Source organism: Notechis scutatus, chromosome 2 (assembly GCF_049901735.1).
Source record: "Notechis scutatus isolate UNSWTSFEM ecotype Mainland chromosome 2, rNotScu1.2, whole genome shotgun sequence".
Taxonomy (NCBI): domain Eukaryota; kingdom Metazoa; phylum Chordata; class Lepidosauria; order Squamata; family Elapidae; genus Notechis; species Notechis scutatus.
In genome coordinates, this window is record NC_142010.1 from 46,125,791 (window position 1) to 46,143,186 (window position 17,396).

The 17,396-nt window shown below is 36.0% G+C and overlaps 1 protein-coding gene across 6 annotated transcripts in view; it reads right to left on the reverse strand.

The window, feature by feature from the left end:
• The window catches only part of TMCC1 (transmembrane and coiled-coil domain family 1), a 110,629-nt gene that overhangs the window by 21,255 nt on the left and 71,978 nt on the right, over nt 1-17,396 (reverse strand). Inside the window, exon 1 of one of the 6 annotated variants that reach the window (XM_026678502.2) lies at nt 727-948. The exons of the other annotated variants lie outside the window; for them this stretch is intronic. Within the exon in view, the coding sequence (XP_026534287.1) occupies nt 727-765 (39 nt within the window). The 5' untranslated portion in view covers nt 766-948. Of the gene's footprint in view, nt 1-726; nt 949-17,396 lie in introns of those variants that run through there. 6 annotated transcript variants of the gene reach the window in all.

Here is a 17,396-nt window from a genome sequence, read left to right on the forward strand (position 1 = left end):
TAAAGAAAATGATCAAAGAAATATGAATAGACTTTACGTAGTACTCTGTCATACATTTTTGTTTTGTGAATAGAGAGTGAATAAACTTAAATTTCAAAACAATTAGGTCTATCAATTAAATCCAAACCAGGTCTGTCACAATCCCTTATAAATTTACAATTATGATTGACTGCTATGTGCCTGCCTTGCTGATCATTAGGAACCACAAATCAACAAAAGATTGTTTAGCAACTTCAGCTAGGATTCCTGTGGAAATGGTAAAAACTGAGAGTTCAAACAACAGTGTAAAGCAGAGATGGACAATGTATTATCTTCCAAATGTTATAGACTACAACACCCAAAATCTTTAGCCATGGCTACACCAGCTGGGATATGAATTGGTTCCAAACATTTGGAAGGTACCAAGGTACCTTTCTCAAGCGTAATGAATCAGTTTTAGAAAGTATATATAATTTCTAGGCAACTCTAATTAGCTTATAGAGTTAAAATCTTTCAAGTTTATAGCAAGAATAAAATTCCGACACAATTTAAATATATTTTCCAAAGTAAAGGTGCATACACAAACTTTAAATTCTGTACTGGAAATAGTCACACAAAAATGGTTTTGATCATCTCATCATACAGATGTTCTTAACCAATAAATGTCTTCAGAATTCATACATGTAAAGTAAAATGTAATTTACTCATCTATTTTCTAGCAAAGAAATCATTCTTACTCTAGCCTACCTTGGCTTTCCTGAGGCGCAAGACTTGTTCCCAATGCATGACTTGAACAAAGGACCGACATGCCTACCACTGCTCTGCTGAAAGCTCATCTAACCTGTGATGCCTGAAAGTTATAAAACTAAGTTTCAAGGAAGGCAACTCACTACAGAAACTAGTGAATCATTTAATTACTCTGCAGCTCCTCCCCAGACAGGGAACTTGTTCACCAGCATATGAAAAATAGCAACATGACTTCATTACAAGCCAGCCCTTTATGGAGATAAAAGCTCTCTTCCTCCTCCTTCCTTAAAAAAACAGAGCTGCCTAAATAAAATAAAAGCTGTAAAAATTCACCAATGTGGAGTGTCCATATAAACACCAAATGTTTTTAAAGGCAAAAGGTCCTAATGGAAAGAATGATTTAGAACAGCCTTTTAAAACAAAAAGCAGAGTCTGTTGAGGAGAAATGCTAATTTCTTACTCATTTCTTTTCGTACGTAATTGTTCAGAAGTTTCAAGAACTACAGCAGTAATTTGTTCTGAGAACAGGAATCACAACCTCCTACTTATTAGCCGAAACAAACATGTATGTACCTGTGTGTCTGGGTATATGCCAGAAATTAAGAGACTGGACAAACTAAGCTCTGAGTAACCATATAAGTCTGAGTGCTTGTGAAGTTACAACTTCTGGTCACGTGCTCCATTATGAACAATGGATTGAGTTTAAATAGAGAAAATTTCATTACAGCCTTCAACAAGGCTGCACATGAGATAAGGCAGAAACTGAGATGTAATAAGGGCTATTTTAAGCTAATGATTGAAATAGAAATAATTTAGAGAGGGGAAAAAAAAAGAAAATGCATGCACACATATAGAAAATGATGCCTTGAGGGAAAACGTAACTGTGCCATGTTAGTTAGACAGAAAGATCCCAAGAAGAAAATCTAAAATCTACAAAAGACTGATATAATGGAAACACTGGAATCTATCCACCACTGTTCTAAGAAACAATGGCAGTATGTCTACTCTTGTGAAAGATTTATGAAGGATTTTTAAAGCTTTGCAATAGGGACTAGTTCAGCTGACAGGCATTGAGGGATGGGAGACAGGTACCTTTACCATGTTACCGAATGATCCATCCCAAAACTGGTCAAATCGTATTCAGGTTCACAAGGAGAACAATAAATTACCAACACAAGGACGGTTAGTGGTAAGAGAGAGAAAAAAAAAAGAAGACTAGCTCTTTCCTAACTACCAGTTGCCTGCTTGGCAACCTGTTGCCTGCTTCTTCACCTGTTAGGCCTGGTCTGGGAGAGCTGGCTCTTTCAGAGGCCCTCCATTTCTAACCTCACCACAGATGACCTGTGGGACTGAACCTGGTGTGGATAAACAGCTGGTTATCCCTTTTCACCTGCCAGAATCTCCCAGCATGGGGATACTTGCCTGGGCTGGAAGGATGGCAGACCAACAGTAAAATATGGTTTTAAGCTGCCAGATCTCTTGATTCCACAAGGACTGAAGGTTCTGGAAGTTTGAAAGAACTCCCTGGCAAAGGATGAAGAGTCCTGATATGGCTAAACCCATCACAAGCCACTCCAATTTAGTTGTGTTTGTTTATTTCATCAATTTATATGGCTGCCCAACTTGCAAATTACGATTCAGTCAGTAGATATGCCACCAAGTCAGCTGAATTTTCTGGTTCATTCTCAAGAATAATTTCAGAGAATACTTTTCTCTGGAGGCTGGAATTGTAGATGAAGAGGGTCAAGGTTTTTAGAAGTTGCAACAAGTGTAATTAGAGACAGGTGCTATGCTTCTTTTAGAAAAAAATGCTACCTGCTAGTATCCCTAAGCTGTACAATTATTCCAAAAGACTATACCTTTTAATTTGTACAGGTGATACCAGTACTTAGTTAAATTGTTAACAATGAGACTGGGTCTACTAATTTCAGAATTGAGTGAATATATTGAATCACGAAAGAGCAACAATTTTTAAATAAACATTAACTTTGACAAAAGTATAACTATTGCAAGTGATATGTATCATTTCAAAGGGGGTTATTTCTATAGGAAAGTATGCATACATACCTATGAAAACTAGGTTACTTCTTTTAGAAATATCTTTCACACATACAGAGAGAATAACTTTACTTATTTTATGCATATACAATTCATAAAACAATACTTTAACTTAAAAAAAAGGAGAGCCTCAAACAAACTAAAAATTCAAACTAAGAGAAAAAGAGATTCATGTTTTATACTTATCAATAATCAATGATTTATAGTGAATACACTACTATAATATTTATCTTATATCATATAAGCCATTTGTTTTGAGCCAGTACTCTTTAACATCTTCATACGTGATTCAGATGAGGAGTTAGAGAGGGAACTCATCAAATATGCAGACAACACCAAGCTGGGGGGGAACAGTCAATATTTTGGAAGACAGACTTAAGATCCAGAAGAATCTTGACAGCTTGAAGACTACGCCTTTCCAATAAAATGCAATTCAATGGCGAGAAAAGTTAAGGTTTTTCATTTAGGAAGAAAATCAATAGGTGGTGCATGGCTCAACAGCATAACTGTGGTGTGTACTGCAGGGCTTGGTACTTTTCCACTCCTTTTCCACTTCTATATGAAGCTACTGGGTGGATCATCCGTCACCATGGGTTGAGGTATATATTGTATGCTAATGACACCCAACTCTATATTTCTCATCCTGGACATTCATATTTCGATTTGTTACCATCAGGGAAGCATTATAGGTGTCTTAAAATGAGGACTAATAGATTGAGAAACAGTTTCTTTTCCAAGGCAGTAATTGTCTTGAATCAAACAGTGCATTTGTGATTTAGTCCTATTATTATTAGTGTAATTATTATTTTAATTTTTAAAAACTCTGTAGTGTAATTGTGGTGTGGTGTTTGGGGCACTGTATTCGTGGAATGCAATGACAATAAAGGTATTCCTATTCTATTCTATTCTATTCTATTCTATTCTATTCTATTCTATTCTATTCTATTCTATTCTATTCTATTCTATTCTATTCTATTCTACTCTACTCTACTCTTGGTAACCCAAGTGATGCTGTGGCTGTCTTTTTGCAATGCCTGAAGACTGGGTGGGGGTGGGGGGCTAGATGAGGGATAATAGGCTTTAACTGAACCCTGGCAAAACCAAGTGGCTTTGAGGATGTGGGGCTCTGGGATCCGGGACTTTGCCATCTTTAACTCTGGATAGGGTGGCATTCTAACCACTGTAATAGCTTCTAAATTCACAGCTTAGACAGACTGTATCTGAACATTATTAATCTGTCAAAGATCAAGGCACCCATGTTTGAAAGGAAGAATGATGTGTACAATTGTTAATTATATGTTAACAATGAAATACTACAGTAAGTACATGAGACTGTATACAAGTATATGATTATTAAAAATGGGACTAAAGATGGAAGATTTAAAATCATTCACATGCTGATAGAATTGTAATGACGAATATACAGCCTTCTGCAAGGAATTAATTTCAGTTGAAACAGCTGGTCCTATAAATATTCTCTGTACCTATCTCCTCTGTTATAAATATAAAGTAAACTGGTTAGAGTGGAAATGGGATGCTTAAGAAATATGTATGGTAAAATGAGATAAGGTAATGAAAAAACTGTTGTTGAATGAATGTGGACTGAATACAAAAGTAACTGATCAATACAACAAAAAAACATTCAGGTGGTTTTGTTAGCAATAATGAATGAGGATCCAATTGCCAAATAAATATCTGAAACAAGAGAGTAAATCACAAGAAAGAAGAACAGGTACAGCGAATGGTGGTGATATCAACTAATTTTAGTTATGTCTCAAATTCCTTTTTCTCATTTCATGCCTTTATTCTTTGGTTTGATATTTTTCACTCCTTTTCTGCATTCTTCTGTAAAGCACATACATTGAACAGAATGATGGGGATACATAGTCAAACTAATCAGATTTGTATAATTCATATTAAATATATTTTAGTGAAATTGTAATAATTACAACAACTAGCTATAATGTTTTGAAGGAGTCTATTATGTTAGCACATATATTCTACAGTGGAGCATACTTTCCAAAGAAACTGAGGTCAATGTTTTGCAAACTTATTTTGTTTATTGACTGTGACTTCAAGTCCCACCTTAGCCATGAAAGCCAGTTGGATGACTTTAGTTCAATCTCTCTCAGCCCAATCCTCCTCACAGGGCTGTTGTTGTGGGGAAAATAAGAGGAGGAAGATATGTTGGATATGTTCATTACTTTTAGTTATTTATAAAAATAATAAAGATGGCACACAAATACACATATTCAAAACTCAATCTGACACCAGTAGGTAAACATTCTACACATGGAAGGAACATGTCCTGATCTGCCTTAGGCTGAAAATTTTGTGAATTGTACATGGATTAAGGAGTAACAGTCATGGATGAAATAGTTTTTGCATTTACATGTATGGCAGGACACAGGGTTTATGTAAACCCTGACTTGTACAAACCTGACTTTATGCAATGAGTTGAAAAATGATGAGAAGTTCTTCAAAAAATGCAGTGGTACCAGCTGCTTTATACCTGCATGAGGGATATGATTTAAAATAAAATGTGTGTGTAGGGGACTGAAAAAGAATCTTTATAACTTATTTATTACTTTCACAGCATCTCCTCAGTCATATCATCACCACTGCAGGCAGTACCTGTGCTTGACCTGTGATTTTTTTCTCCCATACCCACCAATTAGGCAGAGCAGAAAAATTGGAGACAAAAGGATTTCAAGAGAACAAGATGATTGGGGCTGGCACCTAAGGGTGGGAGCACTATGGAAACAATGTACTCCCTTGAAATCCCTTTCTGTCTAACCTTCCATTCTACAAGGAAGGAGAAAAATAAAAGCTAGTGATTTCAGTATGCAACATCTCCTTCACCTAACCTTGCTTCCAAAGAAAGAAACTTCAAGAGAGTAAGCTGTTTACTCTTTTACACATCAAGAGCAATGCAATCATGCCAGTAGGTAAAGAATTGCCTACATTATTTGCTTATTCTCCCTACCCCACCACAGTAGAGAGACTAGGAAAATAATTCAAGAAAATACTAAAATGTATGTACAGCAGCCAGCCCTAGACTGCCAGCCCAGTCGTATTGCCTTTGATGTGCAAACAGCTTATTTTAATGCTTACAATACAGTATGCAGGCACTTGAGCATTCCACAGGGTGGGGGGAATGGTTAGGAAGCAAACAAAAGCTAAAGGTGTGCAACTGAACAGTTTGTCTCTTTCCAGTTGGAAAGTACGGTGAGGGTCACGTGAGTTCACTCAGCAACAGAGTTGCCAGTCCAAATTAGGGCAAAGCAAGGACTAGCTGTAATCAATTATTACGGTTATTATTCAATGACATAGAAATGGCTTTTATTAGTGTTCAACATTTGAACACTTCTTTTGAGTACTATAATTCAATGAAATGGCACTTCACTTCTCTGTTATAAAGAACATTTTTAAAGACAGTTTAATAATTAAGAGTATTTTAATTTTAAAATGGATATTTATCAGCAATACTAATTAAAAACCAGATACCCCTTTGCTGTGTATTACTAAAACATATGTGATACATGACACTCTTTATTATTTAACAGCAAAGAAACATTTTGACATAGTGTGGTTTTCCTACAAAAATACGATTGTTCAAATTATGGGGAGAGAAAAACTTTGTCTTTGCCCTGCATTTCAAATGTCCACTCTGGCATCTTTGCAATGCAAGTCTAATATATTTTAAAAAAATGCTTCCCAAGCTTTTAAATTTATGTATGTATTTTATTTCGATCCTGCTTTTTACAGAGTAGTTGTTTTAGCTTACTGTAATGTATCAGCGATTGCATGGTGTTTTAAATATTTTACTCGAGTCACTCCATTAATGTATTTTAAGGGAAGAGTATAAATCTAAATAAAATATTTTTGTAAATAATTCACAAACATAGAAAGATATTTATGGATGCTAATTGCAATAGATATGAAAAAAGGTATGCTCATCTTCAGAAAAGAGGATAGGAGGAATACAATCAAAAACCAAATCACAAATAAAAATACTTTGATTGCTTTGGAGTTGCCTCAACTCAAACTGAAAATTAGCACTTATATTTCTCTCCAAATGAAGTCAACTTAAAAAACTAAACATATTGTTTATGTTCTTAAGACTGGATGATCAAGAAGTTATTCCTGAATTAATACTCTTATTACTTACTGTAAGGTCATAATTAGATGATATATCAATATTAGATATTTCTTTTTATATAACATCACGTCACATACATAGAATAACATGTAATTAAGCAATATCAGTTTGTATGCTTTTCAGATGACTTATTGGGGAAAGGACGAGGAGGAGCTATGTAACTGCTATTTGGGGGAAAATAAATCCAATGAAAATGAAGCTATCTAGATAATGTTCTCTGTAGCTTATACTCTGGAACAGTGGTGGTCCCCAACCTTTCTGGTTCTGTAGACCAGTAGTTTTGGAGTTTTGCATACTCACACTCTTGCTCACCCCTTGCGCAGCCTGGTACCAGGTTGTGGACTGGGGTTTGGGGAACCTTGCTCTAGAAAACTTGTTGTGTTATGGTCTTTTAAGTCAACCCTGACTCCTGGTAACTGTAGAAACAAGTTTTCTTCATTTTTTTGGGGGGGGGGGGAGGGAGTGGCTTCTCAACTTCTTCTTCCCAGAGCTAAGAGACAAGGATTCCAAATGGCTTTTGTACATACGGGGATTAAAACTCATGACCCTCACCTTCTAATGGAGGGGCTGTAACCACTGCACCAAATTAGTTTACTAGTTATCAAAATACAGAATATTAGGAACAACACATTCTAAATTCTAAGCAAACATTTTGGGCTTTTATTTGTGTAGTTATTTATTTATTTGGCCATCCAGCTCATTGGGCAGATTACATAGGGTTCAAAACATAAAAGAACACACCATGTTCCAGCATAACTGAATTGAAGAAAGCAGAGCATACAGCAGTCCAATTCTAAAATCACTACAGGACTGGCTCATCCAATACTCCAATACAGTAGAGTGAGCCAGTACACTCTGCGAAGTACCACTATTACATGGATATATTATCATCATGTATCAAGACAAGCAAGCAAATTCAATGGGGACGCCAGTAGAAAGTGACAAGTTGTGATCCCACGAGGACTTGCAACCTGTATAATCCTCACTTAGTGACAGCAAACAGGATTACCAGAACTGCCATTGCAGCAGTCACATGATTTTTTTGGCTCACAACTACATCATTTAACAATGGAGTTTCTGACCCCAATTAGCCTTATTACATACAGATCAGACTGTTCCCTTTCAGCATAAGCAACCGTATGCAAATAAGAGAAAAGGAATCAAAATATTTTTGTTGTGAACTGAAAGGCATGTGGTGAGAAAAAGGCAATGGAATATTTCTCTAAGTCAAATTTACACCAACAATGTTCACTAAGCCTTTCCATGCTCTTTTTTCTCTCCATATCCTTTCAACATATCCAATGTCCAAATACTGCTCCATAAATTGTCTTATGTTCCTTAAACATCTTGCCTCTATTTTTCAAGATTTAATCAATGCCACCCAACCAGGACCTTCATGATTTTCTCTTTTCTTTTGAACCCCTTGCATGCTCTTTATAAATTTGTTTTACAATCTTGTTCTGTCTGCATGATCAGACCATCTGAAGATCTGTATTTTATATTGGCCACTTTTGTATTTATTCTAGTCATTGGCATCCATTCTTTTTTTACACAATTCCTCCATGTTGTTACTGTACACCAGGGGTCCCCAATCCCCGGCCCACGGTCCACGACTGGACTATGGCTTATTCAGAACCAGACCACATGAGAGGCAGGCCAGTATACACATGTAGCTCTACTCGTGCAAGTGACACCCCAAAGGTTTCTCTCTTGAGTGAGTGGAGCTGTGTGCACCCATCGACCTACTGCTTAAGCAACCCAGTTCCCATCTCCTCCCCACATCTAGGCCAAGCCCCCTGATGCCGATGTCCAAAAAACAGAGCAATGAGAGCAGAGTCTGCGTGGGATGAACGCACCTTGCTCAGCTTCTCTGACTTACTGCCTGTGCAGAACACCTGATCTGCTTTTGGAGTGTCGGGCAGCCTTGTTGAGTCTGAAGAAGCACGAGACCGTGCCCTCAAAGGCTTATCTTCTCCACGCCAAAAGCTTTTGCAAATGGTTGAGAGACTTCAGGGGAACGATCTCGAGCTGCTTCAGGCCTTCCATCCCTTTGCAAAAGCGTTTGGCATGGAGAAGCCTGAAGGAGCACGAAAGCGTTCCCTAAAGGTTTCTATTCTCTCTTGTGTGAGTGGAACTCCGTGTGTGCGCATGTGAACATCCACAGGCCAGCCCACCAGTTACGTGGCCTGGTTCCCCTCCCCCCCAAGCCAGTCCGTCAAGCCGCAAAGGTTAGGGACTGCTGTTGTACACCCTTAAATATCCCATCACATAGTATACCCACCACTCCTGAAGCAAGCCACAAACATATTTTAACACTTCTTCAGTTATGCTATCGATATCTGCAACTTTGTAATTTTCAACAAGATATTACGCTTTCCTCTTCATAATTATTATTTTTTTGGGTTATGGTATGAGTTTCAATTCCATGTTTCAATGTATGACTGTAATTTCCAAAACAAATCTTTAAATTATTCCCTCCAAAGTACCCTCATTTCAGTTTGTTCTCAAATTGCCAATACTTTTATTATTACCGTGTTTTTCACACTATAAGACGCACCCTGACCATGAGATGCACCTAGGTTTAGAGGACAACAGGCAATGACAAAGACAGAAGAGGCGGGCTTCGGCACTGTAAAAGGATCTTGCCGCCATGGCCTGTTTTTTTTTCACTCCATAAGATGCACAGAGATTTCCATCCACTTTTTTTTTTTGGAGGGGGGGAGTCAGTGTTATGGAGCAAAAAATACGGTAAGTCCATTTACTATGTTGGAGGTTCCTTTTAGCCCTCGTCACACATTTTCAAAGTAGCTGTTTATTACCATCAAAATTGATTTATTTCTTTCCTTCCACAACATCTTTTGCAATTCTTTTTCTCTATATATACACTTTATACATTTTTCTCAACTCATTTTCAGTACCAGATTCTCTACAACTCATTTTGCACAACTGCTGCTTCTTTCATTTATCATTTTAACCAAGCATCCTTTATCATTCTTTCCACAAGTATGATGTCACACACTCCTGTAACATTGTATAACTTAATTTTTCACTGTGTTCCAAGCACCTTTCATATCATTCATTTTGCTGTGATATTACTTGGACATCTAACACTTTTCCCACCCTCGAAAATTCATATTTTTTCTTCCTGAAGTTCCTGTACTTTCATTTTGGTTTCTTTCACTTCTTTCCTTTTCTTCCATATACCATTTTTCCTCAAGTTCCACACAATTCTATCAAATAATGGTTTGTTCCATATTCAGAACTTCTCATCATTCTTCTATCCTTCATTTATTTCCTAAAAATTTTATCACAAAGCAAATAGTAATGCTTTTAGAGTTACGTTTCTTCTTTTGCCCTTTGTGTATGTGTGTTTGTGTGTGTGTGTGTGTGTGTGTGTGTGTGTGTGTAGCTAAGTGTATAGTATGTCTAAATCAATTATCTGGGGGGAAAAACATTTTCTGGGTGATCACCATTCTCTTTTGTAGTTGGGTTTCCAAACAGAATAAACATTTTTCTCTATACCTTCTGAACTTGTTCATATTCCAGCAGAATATTTTTTTCCCTGATTTTTTTTTCATTTAATTTTTTATATATACAGTATATTTTTTTGCCCAAAATGCCTATCTGGTACTTCCACTGTCATCGTTCACCAAATATAACAAGCAAATATCACTAATTTGCAGATTACTATGTTTATATGCATCCACGGTAACCTAATATCATATTTATTCTCCTCATTCAGAATAAAATATATCCAATATTTTAATATTTTCTCTAAATATATCCAATTAATAAAAGTGCACTAAAGGCAGTCAGAGAGGCAGCCTTGTGTTACTTATAAAAAAGCAATAATGGTGGGATAAAAATATAATCTAATAATCACTGGAAGTTGCCATTTTTTTTCTTTAAGGTAAACTTTTTCTTCAGCTTGCTTCCTTTCTTTCCTCCATCTAAAACCTGGCAGCACTCATCAAGGAACTTACAGGTTTTGTCACCTTCTTACCAGTAAATTTAGAAAATTCAGTAGTTAAAAAGGATCCAGACTGAAAGGCAGAGGTAGATAGTTCAGTTACAGAACCTAATTGGGGGGGGGGGAGAGATCAACAAGTCTGACCCTCCCAGCTTTGTTTTCTTTATTGAAAAAAATGTGGTTTTTTGCTGGTAGGGGGGGAGTTAAGCAAGGGAAAGGTTTAGGGAAGCTGCTGCCTTGATTGTAGGTATCCGATTTCCCCAAAGCCTAGGATTGGTTTGCAGTCTCCCAGTACCTTAACCCACAAATGTGGCTTCATCAGCTAAGCAGGGAGGCCTGTTTAGAAGCCTTTCTGGCATTGGAATGTGGTACTAGGCCCTAATCTATCTGGACTCTTCCTCCCTTGCTGGGCTGTTTTTGGCTTTGCAAAGCTTTTTGCTGCTTGCCTGCCTACTTAGCTGACTGATGGGTCTCCCCTACCCATGAGGTCACCCATGCTGGCTTACGTTCATTTTATAGTGGCATCAGGGAGGCAGGAGGTAGGGGTAATTAAGCCAGGCTGTCTCACTTAATGGTTGTCATCACAGGTTCCATTACATTCAAAAGTCGAGGACTACCTGTAGTGCCTCTAGTTCAGGGGTGCCAAACTCAAGTCCTGTGGGCTGGATCCTGCCCATGGAGGGTTCTTAGATCTGGCCCACGTGGCCGCCCTGGAAACAATGAAGAACCAGCCTGCTGCCTCTGCCAGTGAAAACAGAATTCAGGAAAGCTGTGTGCGGATTCCCTGAGCTCTGTTTTTGCTGGCAGAGAGTTGTAGGAGGCTGTCACGACTGAATGAGTGACGTCAAGCTGGCCATGCCCCCTGTCCTCCCAAGGTCAAACACAATCCTCACATGGCCCTCAATGACATTACGTTTGACACCCCTGCTCTAGTCAACCTCAACTGATCTCTGCAGAATTAGAAGTAACTAGATTAGTGAATGCAGGGGAATCATCATCTTGTCCTGCCTTTTAAAATATATTTTGATCAACTCAAAGGCAGCAAAAATGCCTAATACTATTTCCTCCTCCTATTTTCTTCATAACAATAACCCTGTGAAGGGAGTTGAGCTGACAGAGAGTGAATGAATAACTGATGGCCAGACTAGAAAGTTGGAAAAAATACCCTGGACAAAGTGGTGGCAAAACAATTCTCTATACAACATGGGTAGAATCACTAGGAGTTAATCGACCACAATGGAGGGAATTCTTTTTTTTATTGCTGAGTCACAAGTTATTTTAGAAACTATTTATCACCCAGGCGTTTACAAATCAGCTGTTTTGGAGAGTAGAGAGAGATTTGGCTGCAGGAGAAAAAAACAGGCCTTTCCACATTAAATAGCATAATTGTTTCATACAGTTGGTAGCTTGCACCACCAATATCATTTTGTGGAGTTGTTTTCCTCTTATAGTGGTGTAGAAAGTATAGTTTTCATTTAGAACTTTTTCTCTGGTCTTTTTAATTTTGCTGGAGTATAAAGGAAAACTACTTTAGTTTACCTAAATACCGACTTATCTAAATACAATATGAACCATTATGTGAAAATCCTTTAGAAATTATTTGAAAAGAGAAGATAAGTTCATATCATGGAAAAGCCCATCCATAAGACCCTCCTGAACTTTCACTCCACTTCAAAATATTGCTAAGAAATATTGAAATCTATGTTGAAGCAATGGAGCATGCATTTATAAGCTAACAAACAATGGGAGATGCAAATAGTTACTGAGTTTTCTGACTGCTTTATCTTTTTGGAGCTATTTCTTTCCATTTCAATTAGACAAACTTCTTAATTTTATTTCCAGTAGACACACTGTACACACTCTTCAAACAGTAGACATACTCTTCAAACAGTTACTGCTATTAAATCCAAAATGCATAGTATGTTTATATCTGGATTTCCAGGGATCAAGCATGGACTCACAAAATCCATTGCCTTGAGTGGAGATCTGAAGTGGTCTAGGAAACAAAAACCCATTTAAATGTTCTCATCTAAATATTATTTAATTCTAAGTTCAGTGATGATTCTTTTTGGGAAAACATGGATAGTAAAAGTCCCGCTTATTTGATTGTAATATGAGCAACCTCTTTTGTGGCAATGGAGCAAGTCTGAGCAACTACACATTTGTCTTTTTTTTAAAGATAAAAATGGACTATACTATTGCAATATAAGCAGCTTCAAGATTAAGGGAATGTTTGGTTTTGTGATGCTTTCCTTTTATATAGATGTTTGTGTGCCATATTGTATTTTTATATTGTCAAATTAATAATTTAATTATAAGAATTTAAAAAAATCAGTCCTCAAAAGGTATATTTTGTTTCTTCTCTTGTAATAATTCTTCTACATTAAGATGTAAATCTATAATCGATCAACATCTGTCTGTCTGTCTGTCTGTCTGAAAACCCAGAGAACAATCTTCTGTCAAACCTACAAAATTACTAAGTAAGGTTTATTAACAGATTCATTAGAAGGAATTAGGAACCAATTTAGATATAAGTTTCAGCAATTCACCACTGTTCTTTATGCTTTTTTTCAAAAATAGAAAGACATATAGCATGCATGTATGAATCACAGAAGTGGTTCAGGAGATGCACTGAGAAAGCTATTCATCTATTCTATTTGGATTGTTCATACTGTCACCAATTTGTTATATCACGTATAAGATAATTAACTACCTTATGACTATCTTAATTTGGTACAAGATATCTTTTTTTAAAAAAAAAAATTTTTATTGGTTTTTAAAAACAAACAAACAAACAAAACATAAAAACATCACACTTTCTTCCATAGGTATACAAACAGTGTGCCGGTTGGTTTACAAATTATTTTGTGCATCCATTTCATAGTCTTCAATTACAGTTACATTACATAAAAGCTCATATCATCAATCAAAAATTAAATACCCTAGTATCATTATTAATCAATCATTTGACTATAGTTTTATTCATTCATATTTTACGAGATAGCCATAATTTACTTAATTTATTTTATAACCATTCATATTATCCTCCCAAATCTATCCTAAATACATTTTGTAGATATAATAAAAAAAAGAAGTACATCTTTATATATTTATTATTTTCAAAAAATCTACATATTTCATTACTGTATTTTATTATCTAACCATTGATAGAAAAGGTCCCAAATTTTATAAAATTGTTTATCCTCTTGTTCTCTAATTTCAAATGTCAATCTACTCATTTCAGCACATTCCAATATTTTCTTAATGATTTCCTCCTGCGATGGTATTTTCTCATTGATTTGTTGTTGGGGTGGCACGCTTTTTTATGGTACAAGGGAACTAAAACACAGGGGTATTTTAGAAGACATTATATACGGGAGTCTTTGTGGTTAAATTGGGAGAAGATTAAAAGACAATGTTATTTGAAAATTCCAGTCTGGCTATCGACTATTGAAGCATTTTCTTATCCTATAATATATAAAAAGGAATAAACAGTTAGATATGGGGAAATATTGAATGAAAAGGGTGAACTTAAATCTATGCAAAAACTAGAGGAACAAGGTATAAAGATGAATTGGTTTTCATATGCGCAAATACATTCAAGGTATGATAAAGATTTTAAAACAGAAGGTTTCTATGATAAATTGACTGATCTAGATAAGATCTTGACAGGTACTGATGAAAAGGTGATTAAAAATTGTATGGATATTTATTAGAAATGAAACTAGAAGAAGAAGTTAAAGAAACTATGATTGTTTGGGGGAAGAACTTTGGATATGGGATTGATTTAGAGAAATGGCAAAAATTGTGGTCTCAAAATTATAAAATGACAATGTCAACAGCTTATAAAGAAAATTTGTATAAGATGTTTTACAGGTGGCATTTTCCCCCGACAAGAATAGCAAGAATGTTCAAGAATAAATCCGAAAAATGTTGGAAATGTCATCAGACACCTGGCTCATATTACCATATGTGGTGGACTTGTGCGGACGCTAAAAAATACTGGACTAAAATCCACATTTGGTTGGAAAAAATGACAAAAAAACACATAGACTTGAAACCAGAGATATTTTTATTGGGAATTTTACCTGAAACATATAGCAAAGATTTGAAATACCTGATTGTAAATGTATTAACAGCGGCTAGGATTGTATTTGCTAAAAACAAGATATCTTTGTATTAATACCATTTATATTTATTATCTAAGTAATTTATTACTTCTATCTTCTATCATGAAAGTGACTTCTAACTTTATACTTATGGTAAAATGCAGCCCTTATCAGCCTTGCAAGATAGTCCATACAGGAAGCACACCCAGAAGTACTAGATATATCTTCTGTTAAATTAACAGAATCTTGCAAGTCTGAAAATATCTCTCTCCCCGCTCACCTTTACAGTCCAAGAAACTAGGCAGAGTCTCTTCTGAATCATTTACCACACCCCCATTGCTTTGGCAAGCTTAGCTGCCCTTTATCTGACCGTTGTCTAGTCTGCGATTCTTCTTCCAATTTACTAAGGCCATTTCCACCTGCCAATACAGTCCACCACTACATTATCAGTAAGCTATTGTTGTTGCGGCACATCAAAACAGTGCTAAAGAGTGAATTAGTAGTATCAGGTGCTGGCTATAACGAAGAAACTAATATGTTAAATACTGTAATAACATTTTGTTCCTATATTATTTCATATACATTGGCATTCAAATTTACATTGGTTAAATGGAGACACAAAATTTATTGGGATCAACTGTGTTTAATGTAGTACAGCAAGTTTATGATATGGGGAGAAAAATAGCATGGTACAATTAAGAAAATAAATTTCAACATAAATGTATGTAAGCATGTATTATTTTACTAGGCTGATATTTTAGCCTAGCTTTCAGGCACCATTTGAAAACACTACTGTTTATGTAAGTTTTTAATGGGTGTAATAATATCTGCCTTGATCTTGGATATTTGCAGTTCTTTTACAATTATACTAAAGATGTTTTGAACATTCTTGGCATATTTGCAGAGGTGGGGCTATTAGGGAGTGGGGGAGACATTGTACTTTTGCCCATAAAATAAACGTTCATCTTAATTATATTGGAAACCACTTTGAAAATTTTCATTAAAAAGCTGGGCATTTTTCAAAGATATTCATCAATTTTTTTTGCATTTTAAGAACTGTGAGGTATCTTCCCATTCCAAACAGAAGACCCCATTACCTGAGATTAATATCACTTGAAACTTTCCACCAGAATATTTTACAGTGATTTTTTTATTGTGCATTATTTATTCTAAGCAACTGCTTTGATTTATTGAAAAAGAGGGCTGCTGCACATTAGTAACAGCAGTGCCATTTCTTAGGAAAACATTCACTCAAAAAACAATATATTTGTAGGCAAATGGGACCAGATTTTTTTATGGTATTAGCATGGAGCTAGCATAATAGCTTATGCATGTATATTTTATATTCCAGAATGGGAAATAAATCAGTACAAGTATAAACATTTTAATCTATTTTCATCTGTACCCTGAGTAACAAATGTATGATAACAAGGATGCTCTTCCAGAATGTACTCTACAAAACAAATTGTGTTTTTATTTTCAAATGTATAGATGTACAGAAAATTTGTTAGCCCTTATATTTCTTTTCAAGCTGGAGTAGAAGTTTATAAAAAAACCAAAAAGATAATGACTTTAATTACAAAAAGAAATGGGATATACAATAAGGGTATATGCCCATACTTGTTTCTCTGTCCGGTATCGATGATTCTGCAGTATTGTTTATATTCTCTATAAAATGCACATTATATAGCTGGGGGGCAAGCAAAAAAGGTTTGTGGGTCGAAAGCATCTCTTTCACTCGCTTATCTTTCAAAAGGAAATGCCATTCATAACTGAGATGCAAATTCAGGCAAGACTCTCTATACCCTGAACCGACTTAACTGCCAGTGTTAAAACAATTACAAGATAACCAAAAAGCCAAGGCGGAAATAAATTTCCTAAAAGATTGCTTATCAATGAAGTCATATGCTACCTGAGTTTTAAATAGAACAGCTCCATCGGTTGCCACAAGGTTTCCTGAGATGATCTCACCTGGATTGGCTCACAGACATGCTTTTCACAGCACACACAGGTACAGCAGCACCACATAAACATTGCTGCATGGCCGGTGAGCAATGCCTTGCCCAGTGCTAGGTACTGCTCGGACTGTGTCCCAGACTGGCTACTTCATTCCCTACATCTGCAAGACTGAAAGTGCTCTGTGTAGTTGCTGTATAAAAAAAACTATTTGCCAAAACAAACAGCTCTGTGTGCTTCAGTATCATTGATTCAAATGAAGAGTTACACTGAGGCTACACATGACATACGCTTTCTTGGCAGAGAACATTAAGACACAAAAAGCAAGCTCATGGACACTTGAATTTAACGTGACAGAACCATACAAGCCATAGCTAGAGAGCCCCTCATTTGAAAAATCTATTTATTTAATATA